This window comes from Alligator mississippiensis, chromosome 13 (genome assembly GCF_030867095.1).
Source record: "Alligator mississippiensis isolate rAllMis1 chromosome 13, rAllMis1, whole genome shotgun sequence".
NCBI classification, from domain to species: domain Eukaryota; kingdom Metazoa; phylum Chordata; order Crocodylia; family Alligatoridae; genus Alligator; species Alligator mississippiensis.
Genome location: NC_081836.1, coordinates 49,916,867 through 49,943,714, shown reverse-complemented (window position 1 = coordinate 49,943,714; position 26,848 = coordinate 49,916,867). Strand labels below are relative to the sequence as shown.

Below are 26,848 nucleotides of genomic sequence, written 5' to 3'. Positions count from 1 at the left end.
AGTTTGCAGTCTGAAGGCCATGCACTTAAACAGATTGCACTATATTGTCAGTAGTGTGCACTCAGTATTGATGTATCAGAGGGCCAATAACTCTTTCTACCTGGATACTTAAACCAGCCAAAAGAGTAATGTTTTAAGGCATGTGTAGGTGTTGATAGTAAATTTTGATGTATTTGTCATAAATCACTGTACAACTATAAACTTCTCTTCTTCCAAAGCCTTATAATCAAGCAGTCTACATAACAGCTTTATGTTCCAGTAAGAGAAAGTGATAAGTGTGGTATAGCTAAAACATCAATACCTATTGTAGTACATGCCTTCCCGCTTATTCTCCATTTTTCATGCCACTGACCACAAAAATTACAGTAGAGTGTACATTACTAAAGTTAGAGGTTTGATATTAAATTAAATTGAAAGTAGTTAACAAAATATTTTAGCATTCCTGAAAGAAAAGTATTTTGATTTTATATGTTTTAAATTCAAGACTGCTTTGATTAAACCAAACAGATCTAATATAAGAACTGCAATTTACTGGGTCAGACAATAGGTCCGTCTAGCTTAGTCTAACACAGTGGCAGAGACCAAGAATCTTACTGAAGATGCATCGGTCATAGGTTAGAAATGCTGCTGAATATGGTAAATCGTGTAGAACTGATAGAATCTTTTATTGAAAATTCAGTGAGCCAAGCTATGGTTATTCCCCAGATGGTACCAATATAGTGGAATAGTTCTGTCGTCTTTTATCACCACTAGCGTGGTGTGGCTGAAGTCTCTCTACTCATTTTCAGTTGTAGCAAAAGTGTAATGAAGTTTGCTGCAGCTAAATATAAGGTAGAGCAGCCCTTGAGGACCAAAGCTAGAACCATCATGAAACCACTTTCTTTCCTCCTGATCCAGAGTTGTATGAAATGAAACACAAAACACATGATAACCGTTTACACGTATTTCCCCCTTCCATATCATCCAAACTAAAGGAGAAAAAAGCCCTCAAAGTCCTTTTAAGTAAAACACAAGAATGCAGTTGAGCCATCTCTGTACTGCTGGGACTGTTGTTCATATTCCCATGTGTACTGGGTACACTTATTAGCAATCATATAGAAGTGCTTTTTGACATGACTGAACTAATTAGAGGTGTGTTAGCGGTGCAGCCACGATGGTCCAGGAATTATGTAAGACCCAAGGATTTGTGGGGGGTGATACCTTTTACTGGATGTAGTTGGTCCAATAAAAGCTATCATCCTCCAAAAAATCCTTGCCTGATCAGAGTCAATTTTTAGCTTATTGTAACGTTTGACCAAACAGTTCCAAATGTGGCAAATGATAATCTTGACTGATGTTTAACTGCATAGAAGAAGATCGAAGGGTCATTGCCATACTGGGTTCTAGGGGGCAGAGACTGTTAGACCCTGAGTTTTTTACAAGAACATAATGTTCGGATTTGCAGTATTTTAATTTTACTGCACTCATAAACTAAAACTCCTCCAAAATATATTAAGAATGCATATATAAACATGTAGTTAAAGGATTACCTTTTCTGAGTAGTCTAAATACAAATCAGTATAAAAGATATACCATAGCTAGGAACCTACTGAAATCACAGTTTTGTGGAAATTGCGAAATCCAGCATTGTCCATGAAATCTACAAAATCGGTGGGGGAGAGCCAGCAGTCTTCACGGTGCTGCGGCTCAGCTATGCGACCTGCTGGGGGTAAGGGGGACTGCCTGCCCCTGCCCCTTGCCGCTAATTGATGGAGAGGGCTGCCTGTCGTGGCCTTGCCCCTCTCCACCAATCAGCAGCCCTCGTGTGATGGATTGCTTTCACAACCAGTCAGCAGCAAGGGGCAGCGTTGTATGATGGACACCCCTTGCAGCCAATCGGAGGCAGCAGTGGTGAGAGGGTGGAGCCACCCAGCCAACCAGCAGCATGGGGGGCATCGCGATCAGCCTGTGAATATGGCGGCCAGCCCTGCATTCTCCCCGCTAAATCATCTGGCCTCCTCCTTGACTTAGGTAGACCCTTAATGATAGCTAGGTACCTGTCTCCTGTTTCAAAATTTCTGGCAAAGGAAAGTTATTGATTTTTTTTTTTTTCTATAACTGTGTAATGAAATAATAGAATAGTAGGGCTGGAATGAATGTATATGCTTTCATTTTATATACATGTGTTTCAGTGATTCTGATCTAGAATGGCAAAAATTAAGAAGAATACAAAAATTAAGGAAGGAAGCCAAAGGAAAAAAATAAAGCGGCCATTAGCTGCAGAGGAGCAACTTGTGTGTGAAATTGAACCAAAGAAAAAGAAACAAAGCTTGAAGGTAAGTGCCAAAGAGATAAAACTGTTAATTCATTGTTACTCCCAACAGTACCATATCTGAATGCATTATGAGATTAAGTAGTAATGATTCCTTGACCCATAGTCTGTTCAGAATGAAACAAAGTTAAAATAAAAAGGATTGTGGGTCATGGTTCTCTAGGCATGTATGCTTGTTGGGGTTTGTTTTTTTTTGATGGGGGAGGGTTTAATACACATGATACTAAACTATTTTAACTAGAGCTCGCCATTTTAATTAGCACTCAGCCGCTTTAATTAGGACTGTCAGAGATTGCTCTAATTATAACGGTCCCTCAAAACCCCCGAGCAAGTGTATAGGCAACCCATGTGCCTTCTTAAATGCCCAGGATTGGTGTCCCACTCATCCTTAGTTACCCTACTGCTTGAAGGCCTAGGTATATGATTGCTGTTCTTGTGGGGTGTTAATATGAAAGATGGCGGGGGATGTAGAGGTGTAAATGGAATTGAGTATCTATGGTTTCCTTGAATTAGCCATCAGAGTGAAGGTGAGTCATGGTATTGGCTTTGGAAAAATCTGAAAGAGGTATTTTGAAAATTGTGTGTTAAAAGCACTTTTGCATGCTGCCTGACCAGAAGATGTCAGCAGTCTCTTCACTTTTTAGAGCATCTTCATATTAATTTTGAAGCAAAGGAGGTTAACAGTGTGGTGACAGATTTCAGTGAAATCTGACGTCTCTTCCTCTCTACTCCAGCCATGGCAAAATCTTTTGTTTAGGCTCCCTACTGCACATTATTTTTGTGCAAAAGCAGATCTACAGAATTGTTCTGGCAAGAATAGTATGTAAACAATGGCATTCCACTTCAGTTATTAGGAGCAAGAGCAAGTAAATGTTTTGAGCTTTATGTATTAAAATCTGCTTGCCTCTGTGGCAGATCAAGAGCCAGGCATCCTTATATTTATTTATATATGGCAGAACAAGAGCCAGGATTCCTTGTACTTATTTATAAATACAGTGCTGTTTACATGAATTAAAAAAAGTAACATGGGCCTAAAAAGACTACATTGATGCCTTCAGGTCCTGCAAATAAGTGGTCTACGACAGTGGTTCTCTAGACATTGGACTCGAGGAACCCCCTCCATAACTTCTGTGAAATGAGTAGCACTTGATTTCAAAAACTGATTGATATATTACAGTGCTCACCTTCTTGCAGAGAGACTAGGCAGTGGTGTGGGGGATTGTGTTCAGGCATTGACTAGCTTGAGACAGCATTTATTTACTCAGCTATCTGATTATCTCCTCACACCTCGTCATCATTCAAAGAATCTGGTGGCACCCCAGGGTGCACTGACACTGGTAGAGAATCAGTGGTCTACAGGCTAATATAAAAGTTTGTTCAGACAGATAGGACATGAACATTACTTGTAGATGAGGGGATGGCTAAAACCTTTCTGCCTTGCCTCTGAAGTTCTTGAAGTGGTAAAAACCTGATCTTATACCTTTGTGCATGCTGTTAGTTCGTGGCTTTGATAGCATTCTGATTCTTTCCTTTTGTTGTCTTTTAAAATTAGACACGTTTTGCAGTTGGAAAAAGCAAAGTAAAACTGGTGGATGTTGATCGGTGACTGGGTTTTTATTAAGCTTATTTGGCAAAAGGTGTATACAGTTTGAGGGATTTTCTTCACATGTGTAAATGTCTGCATTTCATTTGAGATATAGCTACTGCAGCTTATATTTCATCCATAGGATTGAAATAGGATCTTGTTAGGTAGTAGTTTGTTTGTAGAGAACACAACTCTGTTTGGAGGCTAAGGAAAGTTATCTAAGAAAAGTTATGGAGTCCTTCCACACTTCAAATCTGCTGGGCAGATTTCAAGCAGACTAGAAGGGAACAGATTCCATGCTTATATAAAATTAGGGAGTATTGAATTTATCAGTCTGCAAAATACTAATTATTTTTTACTTTACTTTTTTTTTTTTAGTGATGGCATAGTCCTCCCCTCACTATATCTCATGATATAGGGCTCCAATAGGGCTCCCTTCAAGCAGAATACACAGGAAGATAACTATAGACTTGACTTTAAATAAATCTTTAGATTAAAATAAAGTTTGTGAGAGATTATGGGAGGAAGTTCAGATTTTATTGCATTGCCTTCAGCAATCTGTAGCCTATCTACACAGCATCATTCCAAGCAACCAACAAAAAAGAACCAGAGACACCAAAACCCTGGAAAGGCTGGGGCCTTTCTGAGCCATTTGATGTCACGTCCCTGATCAGCTGTTGGGATTCAAAATCTTTTCCTGAATACATGGGTTTTTCAGTTCTGCGAGGGAGGGAAGTATTTATTGCAGAACAGAACCCTTGATTCTATCTCAGACCATCACTAAGCATAACAGTCCTGAAAATTATGAGTCAGTGGGTGGCTTCAGTAAATATGTAGTGTTAGTTGTATGGAGCACCATGTAAGGTTAATGCCAAGCTGTTTTTTGGCATCCACCTTATAAACTATAACTGTTGAGAGCCGGAAAGTATGTTTGTAAGCTATGTTTTTTCTGTATTTAAAAGGACCAGAGTGAAAAATGTTAGAAATATTTTAAACACTGCCTCAAAAATGGTTAATGAATATTTTGTCAGTTGTTACTGGCCTTGTGACTATTACCTGCATTTATACTCCCAGCATTTGGGAGAATGACCAATTTATTCATGATAGTTGCTCTAAAATACAGGCAGTCCTCGACTTTCCGATGTTCAAGTTACGACGAGCGGCACTTACGGCGCTTATAAATTGACCCCCTGTTACGACTTTCTGACGTCAGTTTCGACTTTACGAGACTCGATCCGACGCAACGCCACAGCAGCGAACAAGTTCGCTGTGCTGCCCGTCTACCTGTGTCGATCCGCCACACCGCCCGTTTTCCTGACTCAAGACGCTCAGTTGCTGTTCTGACGCCATTTTTATGTGGTGAATCTTTGTGTTTCCAAACTTTTTCTTAAAATTTAGTGTTTCTTTGCACATAATGGCAGAAAAGCGTAAATCTGGTGCAAGTGGTGTTTCTAAGAAACGTAGAGCAATTACTATGGAAACAAAAATGGAAATAATTAAGAGGGCCGAAAAAGGTGAGACGCCAACTGAAATCAGTAGAGCTTTGGATATCCCCCGGACGACTATTGTGGGGATATCCAAAGACAAGGTAAGAATTCAGGAACATGTTAAGGGCTCAGCTCCTATGCAGTCAACTGTGATAACTAAGCAGCGGGTTGGACTTATTGCTCAGGTTGAGAAACTGTTAATCATTTGGCTGGAGGGTCAAAATCAACGCCGTGCTCCTGTGAGTTTAGGTATAATTCAGGAAAAGGCCAGGAGTCTTTATGATGATCTAAAGAAACAACAGGGGGAGAGTTCTAATGCTGAGCCTTTTAAAGCAAGTAGGGGGTGGTTTATGCGTTTTAAAGCCAGGGCTAATTTGCATAACATCAAGGTCTCAGGTGAAGCTGCCAATGCAGTTGAGCAGGCATCGTGTGCTTTTCCCGGGACATTGGCTGAAATCATTGAAGAAGGTGGGTATTGTGCTCAGCAAGTTTTTAATGTTGGCGAAACTGGGCTGTTTTGGAAAAAAATGCCTTCGAGAACCTACATTGCCAAAGAGGAGAAATCCGTGCCCGGGTACAAAGCTGCTAAAGATAGGCTCACTCTTTTGCTCGGTGCCCATGCTGCAAGTGACTTCAAAAATGTTGTTGAAATGGGCAAAGAACTCAACTTAGATGCTGCACCAGAGGATGTTGATGAATTGCTGACATCACATTCTGAAGAATTAACTAATGAGGACCTCATTGAATTGGAGCAGCAAAAAGTGGCAGAGGAAGAAGAAGATGCACCCACTGTTGAAGAGGCTTCTCCTCGTAAAGTCTTGACAACAAAAGTGTTGGCTGAGGCATTTCGATATTTGGAAGCTGCCATGTCCCTGTTTGAGGAACATGACCCCAACACTGAACGCAGTGCATCAGTGAATAGGGGCATATCCAACATGTACAGCTGCTACAGAGAAATTTACAAGCAAAAGAGGAGAACATCTGTCCCAACTTCCTTGGGTGCTTTCTTTAAGAAAGCATCCAAGACTCCAGAAAAACCTGCAGCCAAGACTTCTGAGAAGACTCGAGCCAAGAACCCTTTAAAAAGTCCAACCAAGAGCTCTTCAAAAAGTCCAGCAAAGTCACCTCAAAGATGTCCTTCCAAATCAATATGATTGCTATTTACAATATAAATACATTAATGTAGCTATATAACTCATCTATAGTTGACTGAGTACAAAATTCTTGGTTATTTTTGGTGAAAATAGGGTATCAGACTTTGGTTTAGGAACCAATCCCCTATTTATAACATTGTTCCTATGGGTAAAAGCGGTTCCAAGTTACGATGTTTCGACTTACAACACAATTGGTTCCTGAAAACTGTGTCTTAAGTCTGGGGACCGCCTGTAATGTTTTTGTTTAGCAAATGTCAGAGAGCATGAAAGTTTAGTAAAGGACAAGGTGAAGCTACCACATCCATAAGGATTCTTTCTGGTCTTAACATATCTGATCAGGTCCCTCCTGACCCTAGCTACTATGAAACTATATGAATCTTGAACACATTTTGGTATCCAGAGATAGATGATGATAATGAATTTAAAATCTTTCAGCATGTTTTGAAATGCAGTCTAGGCAACAAACCTTTTTTGGCTTGGAAACCTAATTCAGAGACATTTGCAAAGTTCTTCTCTCATGCTTGCACACTGGTTTCTTTCTTGGGGTATCACCTCTTCTCTCCTTCACCACCTGAGTCTTTTTTGTTTAAAAAATATTATAGTATAAGTATATTCTTAACACCCTGTTGTAAGCAATGAAATACTGAAAACTAGGGAAAAAGTGCATCAGGCCATTTAGTTGATCCTCTTACACGATATAATATGATATAGTTTTGTATTAAATTTAGCATTGATTAAACAATAAGCTTCTACCTGTTAAATTTGAAGGGCATATTATATGCAAAAAATCCAAAAGCATATTTAATAGAGATTAATGAACTGTGATTGTCTTTGAATATATTTTTTGTGATTTAAAGGGCAACATTTTTCCATTCTTGAAACAGGAAAGTACAGGATACAATTTCTTACGTGCTTTTTAAAAAAATAAAATGCCTTGATTATAAGAAATAAGCCAAAAGATAATTTACCATTTTAAAGCTAACAGGTGTGTACTACATTGCTTTTGGTGAAGGAGTGGTTTCAGTGGTTCACTAAGTGAATGTATTTACCCATGATTAGGCTTGGCAAAATTCGATATTTTAAAAATTTTTTAAATGTATATATAATTTTTTTTGACAGCTAAAAGCCATGTTTATTTTTAAGCATTTATTTCAATATTTTGTTGATTTTAAAATTTTCAGGTTTATACAACTTTAAGAGTGTGGGGGCAGACAATTTAGTTTAGTTTAGTTTAGACAATAATGATGGTATACTGTTAAAAGCTTTATAAAATCACATGTTAAAATATAAAAAGTAAATATCCATAAATCAATAAAGCATTCCTGCTTGAAATCATTTTGTTCATTTGGTAGGACATTCGTATGAGGCTGGTGTCTTTGCTGTCACTGAGTGGAGCGTGGGGGCAGGGGCTGGGCAAGGGGCTGCAGATTGGGGCTGCCAGTGGTGCTCTTTGTGGGAGGAGGCTCGTCAGAAAACTCCTGGCTGTCGAATGGCACTGAATTCCCCAAGCCCCACACTGCATCAGGAGGCAGTGGCTGCCTAGCCCAGGGTGAGAAGCGGCTTCCCCACTCCCTGCGTCCGCTTGGGGGGTGAGCCTCGCCTCGCAGGTGCCAGCAGAGGGGTGGCCTAGCCCCTGAGCATGCAGGGGCTGGGCTCGGTGGGAGTTCGGCACCCAGTCCCTGGCTGGGATCTGGGTAGAGAGAGTGGCCAGCAGCATTGGGCTCCCAGATGCCAACAGTCCTGCCCCTCAGCGGCAGGACCCTGCAGCAGCATCCCTGCCTCCAGGCTCTGTCGCCAGCAGCCAGAATCCAACTAGCGCCCCCGCCCAGCATGGTCCCTAGCCCCTGCATTGGCTGCTTGAGCCGCTGCCAGATGAGCAGTGCGTGGGGTGCACAGCCGGGGCTCCCCTCACCCTGCCTGCAACAGCTGCCGGATGTGTTTGTGCACATGTGCATGGCACCCCCTGTTCCCTTTCTATAAATTTTGATTCTTGCAAATGGAAATATTTTTTCGTTGGTCTGTGAGTATGAGGTGATTCAACGTTTATCGGCAGTTAGTTATAAAAATTGAATCCTGCCAAGCCTACCCATGATTTATGTTTAGCCATTCTAGCAGAGTACTTTTTAGTTTACAAAGTAGAAAATGTAAATTTCTAATTGATTTTTGTTGTAGAGCTGGAAGAGGACAACTTGAAATGTGTCTTAAGTGACTGGATTTACTGTTACATTGATCATTGTTTCATGAAATTTGTTCCAAAATACTTGCGCTTGTAAGAGTAAAGCATTTTTCTTTGGAACAGGTTGACCTTTCAGAAGAATCTTGGTGTTTTATTGATTTTCATCTACTAACACTCTCCCTTTTACATTAAATAGCAACAATCAATTCATGTCTGATATAAATGTTTTCACAAATGATTTTAGAACTATACCGTTCTAAATGACAGGACGTTTCTTCAGTGGTTTTGAAAAGCATGTTGTATAAATTTTAAATCCTTTGTTCAGTCATGCGTGTTTCTCACAATTGGTCATTATGTTACTGTTTATAGTAAATAGTTTAACAAAGCATTAACGTTAGTAGTGATCTCCATACGCATTTTTACCATGGGTTTTAGAATTACCTGAACATGAATTTTACTCGTTTAACTTTAATGTTTTTGCAGTGTATCAAAATATGCAACTGCTTGTACTTGGAAATTATCCTCCCTAAACCATATCTGTTATTTTCTAAATAATATGGTGAAAATAGATTTAAAAGGCATACCAGTCTAGTGTAGCAATCAAAATTTAAAAGCATCCTCTTCCCAACACGTCAAACCTCTCTGATGCAATCCTCATTTTAGGAATTATTTTTTTTCTGCCATCTAAAATAGGGTTGCAATGTTATTAAAATGTCAGCTCAACATGTTAGAGGTATTAGAATTGCTTGTTTTCAATTACCCTATCTTACTTGTATTTAGGGACTATTTCTGCCTGTAATTCTTAGCTGCTTCAGGGTAGCACTGATTGAGAGAGCCTCTGAAAGCAACACTATGGCACTTAGAGTGTACAGGTCCAGAGCTGCAGTGTGTCCCTGAAGAGCTACAGGTGGTGGTGGTGTGAAGGATCTCTGAGTTCTATTAAGAGTAATCTTGCTGTATCCAAAAGCAATATTAACCCTTTGAGCTAAGCGTGGAGATGACCATGTTTCCTCAGTATTATTTGTTCATTTATAAAATTGAGTTCGGTTGAATCAGCTGAATTTTGCAGAGAGCAAGATGTCATTACACAAAAAGTCAAAAGTTTAATTTTGTATTCATTTTTTTTCCCTCTCAGCTTAGTTTAGCAATATTCTAATCTTGCATGAGATTTGAATAAGAGGCAGTCAGCCTTTGTAAATCCAAATCTCCCTTTATACGGGCACTGAGTCACCAAGTGTTATGGCAGGACCCCAGTTCATAACTTTATGGTAGTAAGACAAGGGCTTTCCTTTAAGTTGTTGCCTTTTGTATTGCAGGCAAATAGGGAAGAAGGAACAACATTTTCCCCAAATAAAGACAGAGTCAGTGGGAAAGGAATGTATTTTCAAGATTCCACACAGATAATACAAACAACGGAGAATAAACAAGTAGCTGATAGTCTTCCTTTTTCAGTGAAATAGTGTGCAGGTGCCCAAACAGTGACAATCTACTTACCAAATGGAAAATGGCAAAATCAGTAGGGAGAACATTTTTATTTTCAAGCTTTAGAAGGGTTATTACAAAGGGCAGTGGAGAGTTATTTGTACTAAGCAGTAACACAACTCCATTAAAAAAATGTTTCTTTAATATTACTATGTATAATACTCTAATTAAAAGGTCTATGTATGTTAGGGTGATTAAACTTTGCAAGTACAACCGTTCAGCAAGCTGGAAGCTAGTTACCTTACTGGCAGGATATAAAATATTGTTTATAATAGGATGTTTAAGGTAGTAGGGATAGTGACAACACATTCAGTGAGACTAAGACAGGCGTGTAATGTTCTGTTTTCACTGCAAGGCTTTTTTCAGGGTGTACTTGATCTTTTGTCACCTCACTAATTCATACTAGGAGCATGCTGACACTTTGAGATGCAGAATTTGTTTGCAAAACATTTTCATGTGCTTTAATGAGTAGAAGGCTTATCTAATTTTCAGAGGAAGTGTTTGCCCCCTGGCTTGTTATACAAAGGGAGAATAACGAGGTGAGATGGTCAAAGTGAATTTGCTGTTGCTGAGCTGCTGAAATAAGCTGCATCTTGGCTTGTGTGGAAACCTTGGGATATTGTCTTGTAGGTCCTCTTTCAGCTCTTCCACCAAATGCTTGTTTGTAAGCTGTTATCTCAATTCTGTACTTAACTGCAAATTACGTACTTCATGCCTCAGTATTATGTCTTTTCCATTCTTTACTCTTTTTTTGGCTTTAAAACGTTGATGCATCAGACCTGCTATACTGAAAACAGGAATATTAAAAAGTTCATATTGCATCATATGGGTCCTTCAACACTGAAGACTTTCCTACTGTACTATACTTCTTTATAGTTTTCTTTAATAAGTCCCACACCCAGTGCCTTGCAAGTTATGAGACTAGCATCAAAAGGAAAACATCCGACTTAAATAGTAATTTCCACTGCCCTCAACTTGATCTCAACATTTCCATGATGTCCAAATTCACTTCTTAAGAAACTGGCACCTTGATGGATGTTTCTGAAAACTGTAAAGTTAAACATTAAGATGAGTGTGAGGATGCCACTGCCTTCATGCAGGCATGCTGTATCTGTTCACTTTTATGGTTGAAATATTCTGCTTCCTTCATTTTTTTTTTCTTTCTCTCCTTTTTTTTTTTTTGAGCTGCTTCAGGATTAAATTAATATCCTTGACTGAATCACTCCACAAGTAAATAACAGTTTTGTTAGCACCCACTGTCCTTGTAGGATGATTTACTATTGGCATGGATAGGATACAAATTTGTTAGTAAAAATGGTATAATATATTGGCTTGAAATCCTGTTTGGCTTTTGTGATTGACTGTGTGGGATACAAGAAGATGTGACCTGTCTTGCATGTTTTCTTGGGATTTTTTTTTTTTTTTTGCATATTTCTGTAATATTGTTCAAATTAATAAGAAGTAATAAATAAACTTTGTGGGTAACTGTTTAAGAGACTTCAGTGTTTATTTCTCTCTAAAAACACTTCTCAGAATGCTTATGGAGAATCTCTGAATTCTTTTGCTAAATTAATTACATTTTTTATTTTAAAAGGGGTACATCTCATTGTGATATTGTGTGATGCTTTTAAGGAATATTAGGCTTCTTATAAGCAGACAAGTCCAAGAAAGTACAGATTTTTTTTTCTAAAATACAGATATGCATAGATTAGGCTGAATAATTTTACATTCCTTTGAAAAATATTTTTGTAATGCTAGGAACAGATTTCCCAGGAAAGAGTATTCACAGCTGGCAAAACAATCACTACTTTGAAGATGGTTTTCCCAGGCAAAAAACTCATGTCTCCAACTGTGTTTGTATAAACAATATGTAGTGTATTTCTTAGTAATTTTTTAAAGGAGCTAAGCCTTCCTCATTAGAGATTGACTGAAAAAAAAGTTACGTTTTGCCAGGTATTTTCCCTTTAATCTTTATGTTCAGGTTTCTCTCCCTACTGTATACATGTTGTCAACTAGCAGGTCTGCTATAAATGGTGGGAAGTTTATCCTTCTGGCCCAGCCTTAGGTAAGCAGTACTTCCTCACAGCTCCCATCTTTTTAGCTAGCTGTGAGAGCTTTCCCTGCTCTCCCACCACACTTTTTTTGTCATTGTTTCCATTATAAATTGCTACTGATAGGATTAGGTGCAAAAAATGTCACCCAGGATGAAACCCAACACAGTAAGGTCCCTGGTGGAGAGGGTCAAAGGGAATGATACTGTTATTGAATAATGTCCACATCCTATTCAATGCTGTCAGGTATAGGCCACTGGCAGAGTTGGGGATGAAGCCCAAGTCTTTTGAGTCCCTGTCCTTTTCCATTCAATTGAGTATATTGCATTCTTGGATAAAAAAATATATATTTTTGAATCTGTGTGTTGATTGGCTTTTGGCTAAATCTCATAGGATTTTTATAAAAGTAAGAACATTTCTGCACAAGACCAAGTTAAGTTGTTTTTAAAAAATGGCCACCAAATATGAATAGCATATGAGAAGATGCCATGTAACTTGCTTAAGTTGTCACAAGCTACTCTGCTTTGCAAGAGACTGTGTAGTAAGCTTGCTAGAGGAGAGTAAAAAGATGCCTTGTTCAAGCATGTGATAAAGTGTGGAGAGGGGCACATCAAAAGCAGGGTACTCTTGAGCAAGCTGGGATGTGGAAATATGTACAATATGTGACACAGAATCTTACGGCCTTTTTGTTTCTTGGTTATTACTCTTAATAAAATTTTGTTAACATTAAATTATTAGTAAAGCTAAAATGAAATGAGCTGGCAGTTTTAAGGAGAGATGTTTTTTCCCCCTTCCTCTGTATATAAACCTCGTTATCCTTCTGAGTTGCGTGCGAATCTGTATGAAGGAGTTATGTATGTTATAATTTATCTTTTACATGGGAGATATAAAAAAACTGAAAGAGCTTTATACTATATTTCACAATATCATTGTGAAGTAGGCTATTTCCTATGAAGACGTTTCTGAACTAGTTAGTCTGTAAAGTGCCACCTTGTTCTGCTTTCTGCCTAAAAATTCTTGGAGAACCGTTTCGTTTGAAATGTAAATATACTTTGATATTCACCAAATGGAAAAAAAAATCTGTATTTGTATAAATGAAATATTCTGTCCTACTCTTTTAATTCACTCATTTGTCTTGGCTATTAATGAGCAAGTAATACACTAGATAAATGAGTGGCTTTTGTGCATCAGATTATAGCCTTAACACCAAGCCAAATGTTGACTTATCTGAAATAAGTACAATAGGAGCACTTCCTTAAGAGTTTTAAGAGTACAAGACTTGTCATTCAACAGGACTAGATATAATATGGAGAAACAGAAATTAGAGGCAAAAATAATTCTGGTTAATTTAACTGGTGTTCCCAGGAAAAAGTAAAACAATTGAACTGACTGGATTAACGATTTGAAAAATACAGTTTTTGAGATTTATTGTCATCTGGATTAAAAGACTCTCAGATGTCTGAGACACAAAAATAATATGTTTGGGAGGAAAAAGGGTTGACTGATCTTACTACTAAGAACAAGATTCTTTTTCCTCTGACTTTATTTGCCAGGTTTAATTCTGTGGGGCAGGGGTGGACAAAATACAGCCCACAGACCGGATCAGGTCTGGCAACTGACTTGATCCATCCCATGGTGCTTTGCATGGGGCTCAGCCCCACCTACTCCTGTAAGAGCAGCCCATACTGCTTGCAGCTGCTGGCCTGGGCCCTGACTAGTGTACAGCTTCCAGAAGGGCTGTTCCTAGTGCTGCTCTGTTCTCCTTGCTTCCAGTGGGAGCTGCCAGGCTGAAGCTTCCTCCCCACCCACCCGGAGCAGTACAGAAGGGGCAGGAGCAGGAGCCACCACCAGAGGCGAAAGGAACGGAACAGACCTGCTTACCTGGGCCCCCAGTATACAGCTTCCAGTGGGACTGTTCCTGATGCGGTTGCAGATGACCTGTGACATCTCATCAGAACTCTGTGGCCCTCAGGCCCAAATAATTGCCCACTCCTGTTCTAGGGGCTCTGTATGGTATCAGTGACCTGGTTCCAAATGGTATGCCGTACAGTGAGCTCGGCACTTGCAGACCACACACAGAGGAAGATAAACCGCTGCTGCTAAGAGCTTACAGTAAATCACATCAAAACTGTCTTGAGGTTCTCCCCTACAGATAGTATGAAACAATTTCAAGAACGCTCGGGCGGAGACTGCACACAACCCGTTTGCGAGGGAAGTTCTACCCGAGTCTCAGTGTGGTTTCCACACCATTCAGAGGTACAACAGACATGATCTTTGTTGCTAGACAGCTACAAGAGAAGTGCCATGAGCAACACTGAGATCTTTACATGGCATTCTTTGACCTGACTAAGGCTTTTGATTCAATTAGCACAGAGCCCCCATGGAAGATCTTGATAAGATTAGGATGCCTGCCAAAATTTATTATCATTAGCCATCTTCATGACAGCATGACAGCAGCCATTCCAAGCAATGGCTTGGAAATGAACCCTTCACCATCAGAACTGGAGTCAAGCAAGAATGTGTGATAATTGGGGATCCTGGTTTTCCCTGATTATTATTATTTTTTTAAATTGCATATTCTCTGATAAAAACCCCAACATCCATGATTAAAATTAAAGGCCCGCTAGGGCCCTCCCTGACCATGCTGGTGCCCCTCACTCCCCCCACAACAGCCTCCCCAGCCCTGCCAGAGGGGGCCCCCAGCTGCTAGGGCCAGGGACCCAGATCTGCAGCTTCCTGCCCCCAAAAGGTGGCAGCTACAGCAGAAGGAGCACAGTGCCGGCTCCCCCACTGCTGCCTGCTGTGGGCTCGGGCAGGGGCGGGGCCAGCTCCCAGGGGCCATGCACACTCCTGGCAGGTCAGGGGGACCCATGCCCCCCAGATAGGTTTAGGAGGCAGGCTCTGGACTTGAGCTCTTGTTCAGCTTCCCTTCCATGGGCCCTCTGGCTCTGCTTTCCTCCTCCGTGACCCGGTGAGCTAGGGACAGAGGAGCCACACGGGGATCTCCTAGCAGCTGTTCACCCCACACTGACCTGGCAACAGGCCTCCTGTGTGTGGGGCTGCACCCCTCAAAGCAGTGGGACGTGCGGGGGGGGGCGGGGGGCGAGGACCTTCCTGCATGGCCCTGCTGTTCCCAGCTGTGCTGGGTCATGCCTGCGGGGTTGCAGAGGCACCGTGAGAGGGAATTGGGGCAGGAGCTCAAGCTTGCCGCCTGTCCCCTACACAGATCTGGGGGCATGGGTTCCTCTTGCCCCCTAAGAGTGAAGGACATGGAGTGCCTGGCTGGCTGCATGTGGGCCACCCACGATGCTATCAGCTTGACTCGGCTCGGCGCCTCTGTGCGTGGCTTCCTTTAAGGGCCCATAATGCCGCTTGCAGTCCACTTGCAGCCGGCCGGGCACCCCATGTCTCTCACCAACACCTCCCTGCTCCCGGCTGGCGTGCCCAGCCAGCTGCTTGTGGACCGTAAGCAGGGCAATGGCCCTTAAGGGAAGCTGTGCATGGAGGTGCCAAGCCCAGTCGGGCTGATAGAGCTGCTGGCAGTCCACGTGCTGCTGGCTGGGCACTCTATGTCATTCACCAGCATCTTCCCCCCACCCCCCAGCTAGCTTAGCCCGCAGCCAGCTTCCAGCCCCACAACCTGCTAGCCCCCTGTAAGCCCCACTTACCTAACCTTACAGGTTCCAGAAGGAAAGTGAGCCAGAGGTAAGCCTTGGGACTGCTTAAAAGCCTCAGGCCCTGCCCTTCCCCCTCTCCCTCTCCTCCGGACAGGGTTGGGGGTTTCCCACCAGCGTTCCCTCTAAGCTGCGTAGCGTGCACTGCTGCGCAGGCTTGCTCATGCCGCGTTGCCAGGCATGCCTGTGTGGCCATGCATACCACACAGCTTAGAGGAAACGCTGTTTCCCATGCCTTTTGCAATCGGCTCTTGCAGGTTGGAACTCTGCCAGCCTGCAGAGCTCTTTGCAAAACCGGGAAATCCACAGGTTTCTCTGCTAAAAGGAAAAATCCGCTTTTTCTCTGATAAAAATGGGAACTCTGTGCTTTTCTTCATTTTTCCATGGGAAATCGAAAACCCGGATTCCTGGTGATGATTTCACCAAGGCTTTTTTCCATCTTTATCACAGCTTTCCACATCTCAGTGCTAATAGACTTCCATCTGGGGTCAGCAGACAGTATCACCTGGACGGGAATATCTTTAACATCAACCAGTTACATTCCAAAATCAAGATAACCAACATCTCCATTGCTAATCTTCAGTATGCTGATGATTTGTGTCATGTGTGCCCACTCAGCTGAAGAGCTCCAGGCCGCTCAACTGCTTCTGTGAATCATATGACTTTTTTGGATTCACTGTCAACTTCACAGAAATGAAGATACTACCCCAAACCATCCAGTTTTTCCTCCCCAGATTACAGAGGGAAGTCCTTGGAAAATGTTGAGCATTTCCCCTACCTGGATAGTCATCTTTCCCAACATGCAAATGTAGATGATGATATTCAGTACCATGTAAAATCTGCTAAGTGCTGCCTTTGGGCCTCTTCGAAATCATGCCTTCAATGATCATGACATCAGGGCCTAAATTAGACTTTTTGCCTACAGGCTGTTGTCATCCATACCCTGATGTATGGGTGTGAAATCTGGAAAGCATATAAAAAACTGCTGAAAGCCTTGGAATGTTATCATCAGCGATGCCTTCAGAAAATCCTCCATATCAATTGGAAGGACAGAAGAATGAATGCCAGTGTTTTGGCTTAACCAAACACTGCCAGCACTGAAACCTGGTTTATATGGCACCAACTCTGTTGGATAGGGCATGTCATAAGGATGCCTGACAGGATGCCAGCTCCCAAAACAGGTCCTATACTCCCAATGTGCTAATGCTCACAATTCTAGCAAATAGAAGATATACAAGGACACTCTGAAGACCCATCTGAAGAAGTGCTTTGTTAACATCAATACCTGGGAGACCTGACCACTGAATTGTCTCCAATGGCTATGAAGTATGACAAGACATCTACTATTTTGAGCAAACTCACCTTAATATGGAGGCAAATAGGCGAGAGACAAAGGAAAATAGTTGTGACATCACCAGGATCCACTCCTTACTGGAACTGTATGCCATAACTGCAGCTGAACATGCAGATCTCGGATTGGTCTCTTCAGTCATTTGTGGGCTCACAGGATGACTTCCCATGTCTCCTGTAAGACTGTCATCTTTGTATTGAGGGACTGTTACTGACAATATATAAAATAGAACAAAATACCCAAATGTTAAAAACTTAGTTTTTCATGTAACTGGTAATTTTTTTTTTCTAGTGTGTATATTTTATCTGATGTTTTAAAGAATAGACTTTGTTTTGACTATATATACACTTTGAAAAAAAGAATTAAAGTGGGGGTCTTGATCTGTGCCTGTTTTGAACCAGACTTTTTTTTTTGTATCTTGTTGGTTTGACTCTTTTTCAGACTGTTTTAAGATAAGTAGAGGGATTAGTGTTCTTTATAGCAGTTTTGTTTGTAGTTGTCATGATACAGGCTCCCCAGGGATGGCCGTGATGTCCCTAGGGCACCGTGACCAAGCTGGCTCCGCCCTATGGGCACCTACTAATCTCGCCTGCCACGTCTTGCTGGTATAATGCTGAATCAGGAGACTGCCTTTTAGTTACTGTTCGGTCACAGTCCTGACAGACTCCTTTAAACCCTGTGGGTTGTCGGACCCCTTACTGGGTTCCATACTCAGGAGGTGTCTTATGGTACCCCCAAGCCTTATGGGCTAGATGTGTGGCTCCAATACTAGGGGTGTATGAAATGGGCCGTATTCAATTCGGATTTGGATTCAGCCCAAATCGGGGACAGCAATTTGATTAGTTGATTCAGATCACTGTCCCCACTTCAATTTGGCTGAATCTGAAGATTTGATGCAGATTAAGAGAATCAGTAATTTGGCCATAGACACAGCTTTAAATGTTTTTTTCTACACACCTTGAGGTACCAGGTGGAGCTCATGAATGCTGCGATGCTGGTGCAGATGGAGCGTCCCACAGGAGCGTGGGGGAGCCCCCCCCAAATGCTCGGCTGTGAACCCAGAAGTGGACTGGAAGTATTCCATCCGCCCCAGCATCTCAGCATTCATGAGCCTCCGGGTACCTTGAGGTATGTAGAAAAAACATTTAAGGCTGTGTCTATATCTGAATCGCTAAATCTCTCCGAATTGATTCGGAGGGTTCCAATTCAATTCAGAGCGATTAAAGGGTCCACTGATTTGATTTGGATTCAGAGATTTGGCCACCGAATCGGGCCAAATCTCTGCCGAATCGAACCATCGACTGAGGCTTCTCACAGCCCTATCCAACACCTTCCCTTTATCACGCCCCATGCCTCGCAGGTGGTATTTAAATGTCCCTTTTTTGATGAGGCCTCAGTCTAACTCGGCCTCTTGTCATCACTGGGTGCTTAGCCCCAGTAGCTGCGCCCTCCAGCCCTGGGGTCTCTGCACCCCCTGTCTCTGCGCCCTCTCTGGTGCTTGGCTCGCTGCAGCTCTGTCTCTGTGCCCCTATGAGGCCTCCCCCTCCCCAGAGCCTCAGCCGGTCCACCAGTATAAAAACAACAACATAAATATGAGCTCCTGGGCTATAACATAATACGAGTAATGCAAGCCACACTCTTCCTCTTTAAAACCCTGAACTGTTCCTTGCATATCGAGTGCCTCCCAGCCCTGGGTACTTTGTAGACTCCTGGAGCCTCATTAGCCATGTAAACAGTCTGTCCGGCAGCTACAGCATTCCTGGGTATTTCTTCCCCCCAGGACTCCTTCCCCTGGCAGCTTACCAGAGAACTAATCCCTGCTGGCCTCAGCCCTGGGGCATATATATGCCCAGGGCCCTGACTCCTTCTGGTCAGCTGATTGGGTGCACGTGCAGACTAATTTCCCCGTTAGCCTGCTGCCCAGGCAACCTGCAGCTATGGAGCTCTGTCCAGCTCCTCAGGCTCTCTAGCCAGGCCATCCCTACCCTTAAAGGAGCAGGCATGCTTTAGTGTCCTGCGACAGTATTTTTTGTGGCTATGCTCATGCCTGTACTTACAGCCATTTTGAGTAGAGCCCTGTCGTTCATAGATTCATAGATGCTAGGGTTGAAAGGGACCTCAACAGATCATCGAGTCCGACCCCCTGCCTAGGCAGGAAAGAGCGCTGGGGTCAGATGACCCCAGCCAGATGCCTATCCAGCCTTCTCTTAATGGCCCCCAAGGTAGGGGAGAGCACCACCTCCCCTGGAAGCCCATTCCAAGTTTTGGCCACCCTCACCGTGCAGAAGTTTTTCCTGATGTCTAGCCTAAATCTGCTGTCTGTCAGTTTGTGACCATTGTTCCTTGTTACCCCAAGAGGTGCCCTGGTGAACAGAGATTTCCTAAGATATCTTTATTAAGACTTGGATTTTCTTGTTTTAATTCAAGGTAAAACTGTTTTTGCATTCTTAAAGACATTGGTTTTCAATTCTGAAGATTTATCTGGGTTAAATTAGCATCTGGTCTGGAAATGTAAGTTATTATCATGAAAATGTAGCTGAAAAAGTGAGTAATGTGTGGGGGGAGAGGAGATTGCGCATACTTATCCAAGATGACTGATTATGTAGGATAGTGAAACTTTCTACTCCCTAATTTGGTTGATTGATTAGTCCAAGAATGTAAAAATGGAAATGATTGCATTCTTTTTATTACCTACAATAACAGGTGTTCAGATTGCCAGTTTTACTCTTTGTTCAGAAAGAACTTATTTTCCATATAAATCCTCTGCCTTTCAGGAACTTAATTCTGGAATGACAATTCTCACCCAGAGCTGTATATTTTTTTTTCTTAAGGGTGTTTTATGAAAACTACGTATGGCCAATAATGGGTAGATGTGGACAATTTTTTGCAGGTGCTAACCATTTAAAAACTCAGATTGTAACAAGGCAGGTTAGATTTTGGCAAAATTTGTTAGCATCTCGAGCTCTTCTTGTATATGGCATCAGAACAACAAGCAATTGGTTAGCCAAGGATATAGCAAATGGTGCTAATAATACAACTCCCTTTTGCAAGCAGCCCCCTGCCTTTGCCCCCCCCTCCAACCTTTTGGTAGCATCCTATCTATAGCTGCTTCCTATACTTTATATTTCATTTGCTCCCTCTGCCAAAGCTGACTGGTTAAATTCTGGGAATTGCTACAAACACTGTGGATACATGTCACAAACAAGCCAACATTATTTCAGTCTTTCCAAACTGAGGTTTATAAAATGTTGAGCCGTCTAATCCTGAATCTTAGCCAGGCTCTGTAGCAGAACAGAAGCTGTGACTGACATAGACAAAGGAAAAATGTGCACAGTACAAAGTAACCATGACAGTGTTATATGGGAATGAAGGAAAACTGAAGCAATGAAAATGTAAGAATGGAAAATGCAATGATAGCCCTTTACAGAGCTTTACATTACATTACATGACATATTATTAGGATCAACAAAGCAGGATGTGATTTTTCACCCAGTTGTGAAGATATTAATATATTTACAGCCTTGCAACGTAACAGGTAAAGTTAGTTAAAGGAAATACTTGCAGACCATAAGTTGCATTACTGTAGTCCAGTGATCTTCAGACTACAGCTCAGGGACTACTTGATGGCCCTCTGTAGAGAGCTTGGTGCTTGCTCAGCACAGTATGATGTTTAAAATATTTCATGTTTTTCCAAGTAGAAATGTGTTGGAGTTTTCCAATTGGCAGCTATTATTTGTTCAAACATTCTTACAGGAAGCTTACAGTTCTTTTATTTAAAGTTTGACTAAGAACCAGTTCCATGTGACTTAAGTGACATATTGTACAACACAGAACTATAAATTCATATCTAATCGGAACATTTTGTTCAGTTTGTTAGTAAGTACCAACAGCATCTAACAGTCATGCGAGAGTAAATTATGAACTAAAAGACCTGTATTCATAATGAATCTCACTTTCAGTGACTAATTTGACCTGCTCTTAAAACAAGACTTGATAGGGATGCTACACTAGGGGTTCTCAAACTTTTTTGCATGGCATCTTAACAGAAGACTTAGTAGATTTTGAGACTGTCTCCTTCCATTTATGCTAAAATCAGTTTAAAAAGCTGGTGGTTGTTCATGCAGCAACCCACAGTCAGCTGGTTCAGCATCAGGTAGCAAATGAAATTCAGGGCTTAAAGCCGTAAGTTAATGAATAAGAATTTTTGTTTTACAAGCAATACAATTTGTTTTATTATGAACTTCTGATCTGAAGGTATAATTAAGCTTTTGTCGATATCGGAATCTTTTTGACTTGAAAATATGTGGGAGCTAAGAAACTTCAACAGTTAAGTTTGCACAGGCATCTCGCTTCTCTCTGTGCTACTACTCAATCTGTAAATAGGTCTGTGATTGGGAACATTTGCCTGTATTTGTGCAAGGTTTTCCTCTTTCCCTGCCCTCTAGCATGCCATTACTGTAGCACAGGGGTTTTCAACCTTTTTGGATCAGTGTACCCCTGGCGGCCAGACATGGAGCAGGGTAGGGGGATGGTGCATTGCCAGTTGTGTTGGGGGGGGGGGGAGCGTTCTGGCACATGGCCGGGTGCAGAGTGGGGGGTGGTGCATGGCCAAATGCAGAGCAGTGGCAGCCATCAGGTGCGAGCTTCCCCCAGCCCCCCACATCCAGCTGGGTGGGTGGTGCCTGCGCAGCAGTGCAGGATGGTGCATGGTGGCGCTCCTTTCCCTCCTGCCCCCACGTACCTCCCAGGGTCTTTTCAAGTACCCCCAGGGATATGCGTACCACTGGTTGACAACCCCTGCTGTAGGACATTAGGATACAAGAATTAAAAGTTGTCTTCTCTCAGGTGAGGATTATTTCCTCTTCTACTCCCTCTTATAGCTCTTCCTAGGATGGGGAAAACACTAAGGGAAGGAAGACTATGCTTGCTTGCTCTTATGTTGCTTTTTCTGTTGAGAAAAGTCCAGAGATAGGAAGTGTCTCTTGTGATGAGGTAAGAAACACTTATCTTGACCTCCTCTGCTAAGCAGTTCTATCATCAATGGGTCTCTCAGCTCCCAAGGGTTCAACCTCTTTGCTTGACTACATTCAGTAGCTTTCCTCATCCTCTTGTCTCTCTGCCTTCTTTCCATAAACACATTTTCCCACCAGTTTGCCAAGTTTTTAACATTTTTATTGACAATCTTTATTAGTCAGGCCAGTTGGAATTTGAAAAAAAAATGTTTCCTTTAATCAGTGGAATGTTCCTTTCTGTATTTCAGGAGAGTGTATTAGCAAAATCTGAATTAAAACTTTAGCCAATTTATATGTATCAGCTGAAGTTTTAGATATAATACTGACTTATACCCAGTGCTAGGACCTTCCTTAATTGGAACCTATTGAATGTGTTTCTGGTTGATAATGCATTTGAGGAATTGGAAAAATAGGTTAAAATTTAGCATTTGGAACTGACCACTGGGGTTTAGCAGCTCTGCTGAAAACGGGCAAAGCTGCTTCAAAGCAAAAGGGATGCTTCAGAACTAAGGCTTATATTATCATCTTGAATGTCGCCACACACCTGAGAGGAGTTTCTCATTAAATCATGCTGAAACAGCATACAAGAGGCAGCACCGCATCATCTCATTACTGCTAGCTATGTCTCAGACCCTTCGAAGAAAGCAGAATTGTCAGTGCTTTTCTGTTGTCACCGTGGGCGATTAGTGTAATAGGCAGTTGTTTATTCTTAACTCCTGGCTTCATCGTGTCGCCAAATAATGGAATGAAAAGTGACGAGGAAGCCTAAAGGCGAAAGCTAAAAGTTTAGGGTAACAGACATCAATAGATGTCAATAGTTTTGACAACACCATTAAGGAAAGGATGCTTCGATTATAAATATGAAAGGAAGTGTCAGGCTCTGAAGTCCAGCATGTCTCACTGAATGGTAACAAAGACCTCGTGTGAGCGTTGAAGTTTTGATAGTATAACCTAAAACAATACAGTATTGTTACTTTTATGTTGAAAAAATAAAATTTCTCGTAGCCCTACCTTTCTGAATTTCACAGACTACTTCTCTTCTCTTTGCCTTCATATAACGTGTAGATGGGAAGCAGAGCATTTTCTTACATTGGAAAATAATACAAGGAAAGTTGTTAGCTTCTGATAACACAGTTTGGCAGGTGAGATGAAAACGGTTAGAGCAGGGGCGGGCAAAGTTGGCCCATGCGCTGGACAGGGCCCTGCAGTGGACTCCATTTTCCAGCGGCCCTTGCCCATGTTGCTGCAGCTGGTTTCTGTGGAGACCCCAGCAGCAATGGCACCATTACAGCATGAGGCCAGGGTTTTCACGGAGACCGACCCCAGCAGCACTGGCAGGATATGTAGCTGGGTGGGGAGCTGCTCCAGGGCTGGGATCTTGTGGCAGTGACAGTGTGGTCTGGAGCTGGGGCAGAGCTGTGATCTGCTGACCGCATGCCCTGGCCAGGGGTGTGTGGGCAGCAGATCATGGCTCTGCCTCAGCTCCACACCATGCTGTCACTGCTGCAAAAATCCCAGGGCTGGGCGGCCCCAGAGCAGCTCCATGCCCTGCCAACAGGTTGGTCTCCATGGAAACCCTGCCCTCCTCCCTACCCTCCCCCCCCCCCCCCCCAACCCAGCAGCTGGGGTCTGAATGGAAACCAGCTGCAGCAATGCAGGCAGGGACTGCTGGGAAATGGAGTCCAGCCATTGGCCAGATCTGCCATTTTGCTCACCCCTGGGTTAGAGGCAGCATCATATAACCACTTAATAACTAGATACACTTAATAACTAGATACTACATTTTCAAATGAAAAAATGATTTTTTTAGTATTGATGGCATTTCTTTAAATGAGATTTTTAATTTGCCTACTAAGTTTGCCTACCTGCAAACCTAGTGGAGCTGACTTTATATATTAAGCAGTTTCAAAATATAAATGTAAATGTTTTACACTGTCAAATTACATGGTAGGATTTAAGAAAAGCAAAAATAGGTTCTGTCACTTTTTCCATTCCAGTCTGTGGAAGCAGCACTTAAAAAAAAAAAAGCACACACACATGCACACACACACACAGCATCTTTTAAGTGAATGCAGTTCACTTTTAAACTACTATAGTTTCCAAAGTTCCAGATGGACAGGTCTGGGACACTCATCTTTATTTTGCTCCATCTTTGGCATATGATAATATTGCTCATATTCAAGAGAGACTTTTATTAATTCAGGGTAGAATTTTCAAAAGCACCCAAGTAACTTAAGAGTGCCATTTTTTGGGAGGGTTTTTTATGAGCCGTTTGCCCCTATTTTAAAATGCCACCCTTAGTGAAAACAATAGAGGGTTTTTTTCTTATGTCTCCAAACACCTGACATAAGGCCAGTTTGTAGAGGTGCACTGATACATCAGTCCAATATAGGATTGGCACTGATATAAATAAAATTAACTATATCAGAAATCGGCCTGAAGTGGCTGATAGTTTGGCTGATAAATGCTCGTGCATGCACGCAGCTGCAGTGTAGCATGCAGGCACCGAGGAGCACAAGCCCCACAGCTGGGAGAGTTGTGTCCAGTTGGTAAGTCTGGTGTGGTGGAAGGGGAAGGGAAGGGAAGGGGCTTGAGGGGGCAGATCAATGCCCCCCGTGAGGAGAGAGGGAGTGGGGCTGCGGTAGGCACTGCCCAGCTGGGGTGGGGCAGGGTGCAGGACGGAGCCACAGCTCGTTGGGGGGGTATGGGAGGTAGGAGTGCAGTTCCCACCACTGCGTGCCACTTGTCCCGCTGCTTGGCCCCAGCAGCTGAACCCTGCAGCCTCCCACTGCAGCTGGCCCAGGTTCTGGTTAGCTGCTGATAGCCATGGAGCCTGGGCTGGGAGGCAGGGGCTTTGGGGGCAGGGGTCATAAGCAGGGCTGGGGGACAGGAGTTTTGGGTGGGGGGCAGGGGCACAAGCAGGGCAGTGGGGCAGGGGCACGAGCAAGACTGGGGGTCAGCAGGGCTGGGGAGCAGGGACTTTGGGTGAGGGGCAAGGGGCCTGCAGGGTGGGGGGTCAGGGGCTTTAGGCGGTTGGGAAGGGGCACAAGCAGGGCATCCTGCCATGTACCCCCTGCCCTCGTTTTGTTTTTCTGACATGCCGGCACTCTGGCACCTTCCAGGGTAGGCACTGTGGGTTTTTTAGGTGCTCCAGCCAAAAAATGTTGCCTACCCCTGCTTTATACATAATAAACCTAACATTGTAGCAATGCCTTTGAAGTCCTTTCCTTTATATTTTTCCAGTGGAAACCTAATTATGCATAGTTTATGCCATGCTTTTAAATCTCTAAAATTGTTATTTAACGTTAAATGTAACCATTCATAGATGTAGTTATTCATTAAATGGGTTGCATTAGATTAGATTAAAACAACAATGTTTTTCAACAGAACAAAACAGTGTTTTGTCCAGCAATATCAATTATGAATCGGGAGCAACAAAGGAATTTACAGTGTTGGTGTATTATATTTGTACTAGCAAATTGCCTATCAAGAATGATGGTGGGGGGGAGAGGAACAGGGATGGAGTGCTGTGACCACCACCACCTCCCAGGAGCAGTGGGCAGGGCGGGGGAGGTTGCACGTGGTGGCCACCGCCGCCAACCATTGGCCCACACTGCCACCACTCTGCATCCAGCTGCGCAGCCCCCTGCCGCCCTTCATGTCTGGCCATCTGTCTGTGTGTCTATCTGTGCAGAGCACTCTGATTGGTTGTTTCAGTCAGCATTGTGATTGGCTGCTTAGACAACTAATCAGAGTGCTCCAAGAGCATTACGGACAGACAGACAGAAACGGACAGCTGCACTAAGCCCATATATTATTATATATATATTATTATATAGATTATATATATATAATTTGTAACTTTCAGTTATTTCTAAAGTAATTCTTGAAGGTACAGGTTTCTTTCAAAATCTGTAGAAGATATAGACTAGTCATATTTTTTTTCTTACACTAGTTTTTCATTTGTGCCAAAAACAAGACTTAAGTGCTAAAGCCACTCTTATTTTTCTAGGACTTGGTAGGGGATTTATATGTAAAGGAATTGGTGCATATTATTTTCAAATGAGCTAGTGTTTGGAAACAACATTTATGAAGTCTGATGTGAGCTATGAGCTAAAAAGGAAGTCACGATTGTGTGAGGCCTGAGGGCATGGATGAGTAAGAAAATGGGAGAGTAAGTCTGAGTATAACCCTTACTCCCAGAAAACATTTTATACTTAATGACCAGCACACCTTTTAGTTAACCCCCCCCCAAAATACATAAAACTAAATAAAACAAAAAAAAACCCCAAACCCCAGTTGAAACCCTGGTTGAAACACGCTGTAGAAAATTGCTTTCCTTCAAGGAAGGAATTCCAGCATGGAGTAGATAAATGCAGATGGTAATTTGGAGAGAATATGTTTAAAGATCAGCTGTAGCATAAAAAAAGTAAACTTAGAAATCCAAATGACATTTATGTGAATATTACTTCATTGTCATGAAGTTTAAAGAATCAAAAGAAAAAGGCAGTGGGAGGAGGTGAGCTGTTTCTGCACCTTGGCAGAGGGCTTTATTAATTAATAAG

The 26,848-nt window shown here is 42.3% G+C and overlaps 1 protein-coding gene across 8 annotated transcripts in view; it reads left to right on the top strand.

The window, feature by feature from the left end:
• The window catches only part of C13H7orf50 (chromosome 13 C7orf50 homolog), a 195,856-nt gene that overhangs the window by 2,431 nt on the left and 166,577 nt on the right, over nt 1-26,848 (top strand). For 6 of the 8 annotated variants that reach the window (XM_059716408.1, XM_059716409.1, XM_059716406.1 and 3 more), the window contains one exon: nt 2,172-2,315. In XM_059716408.1, coding sequence (XP_059572391.1) covers nt 2,187-2,315 — 129 coding nt within the window. In that variant the 5' untranslated portion in view covers nt 2,172-2,186. Of the gene's footprint in view, nt 1-2,164; nt 2,316-5,019; nt 11,689-26,848 lie in introns of those variants that run through there. The other 2 variants (XM_059716405.1, XM_059716407.1) reach the window with 2 other exon arrangements.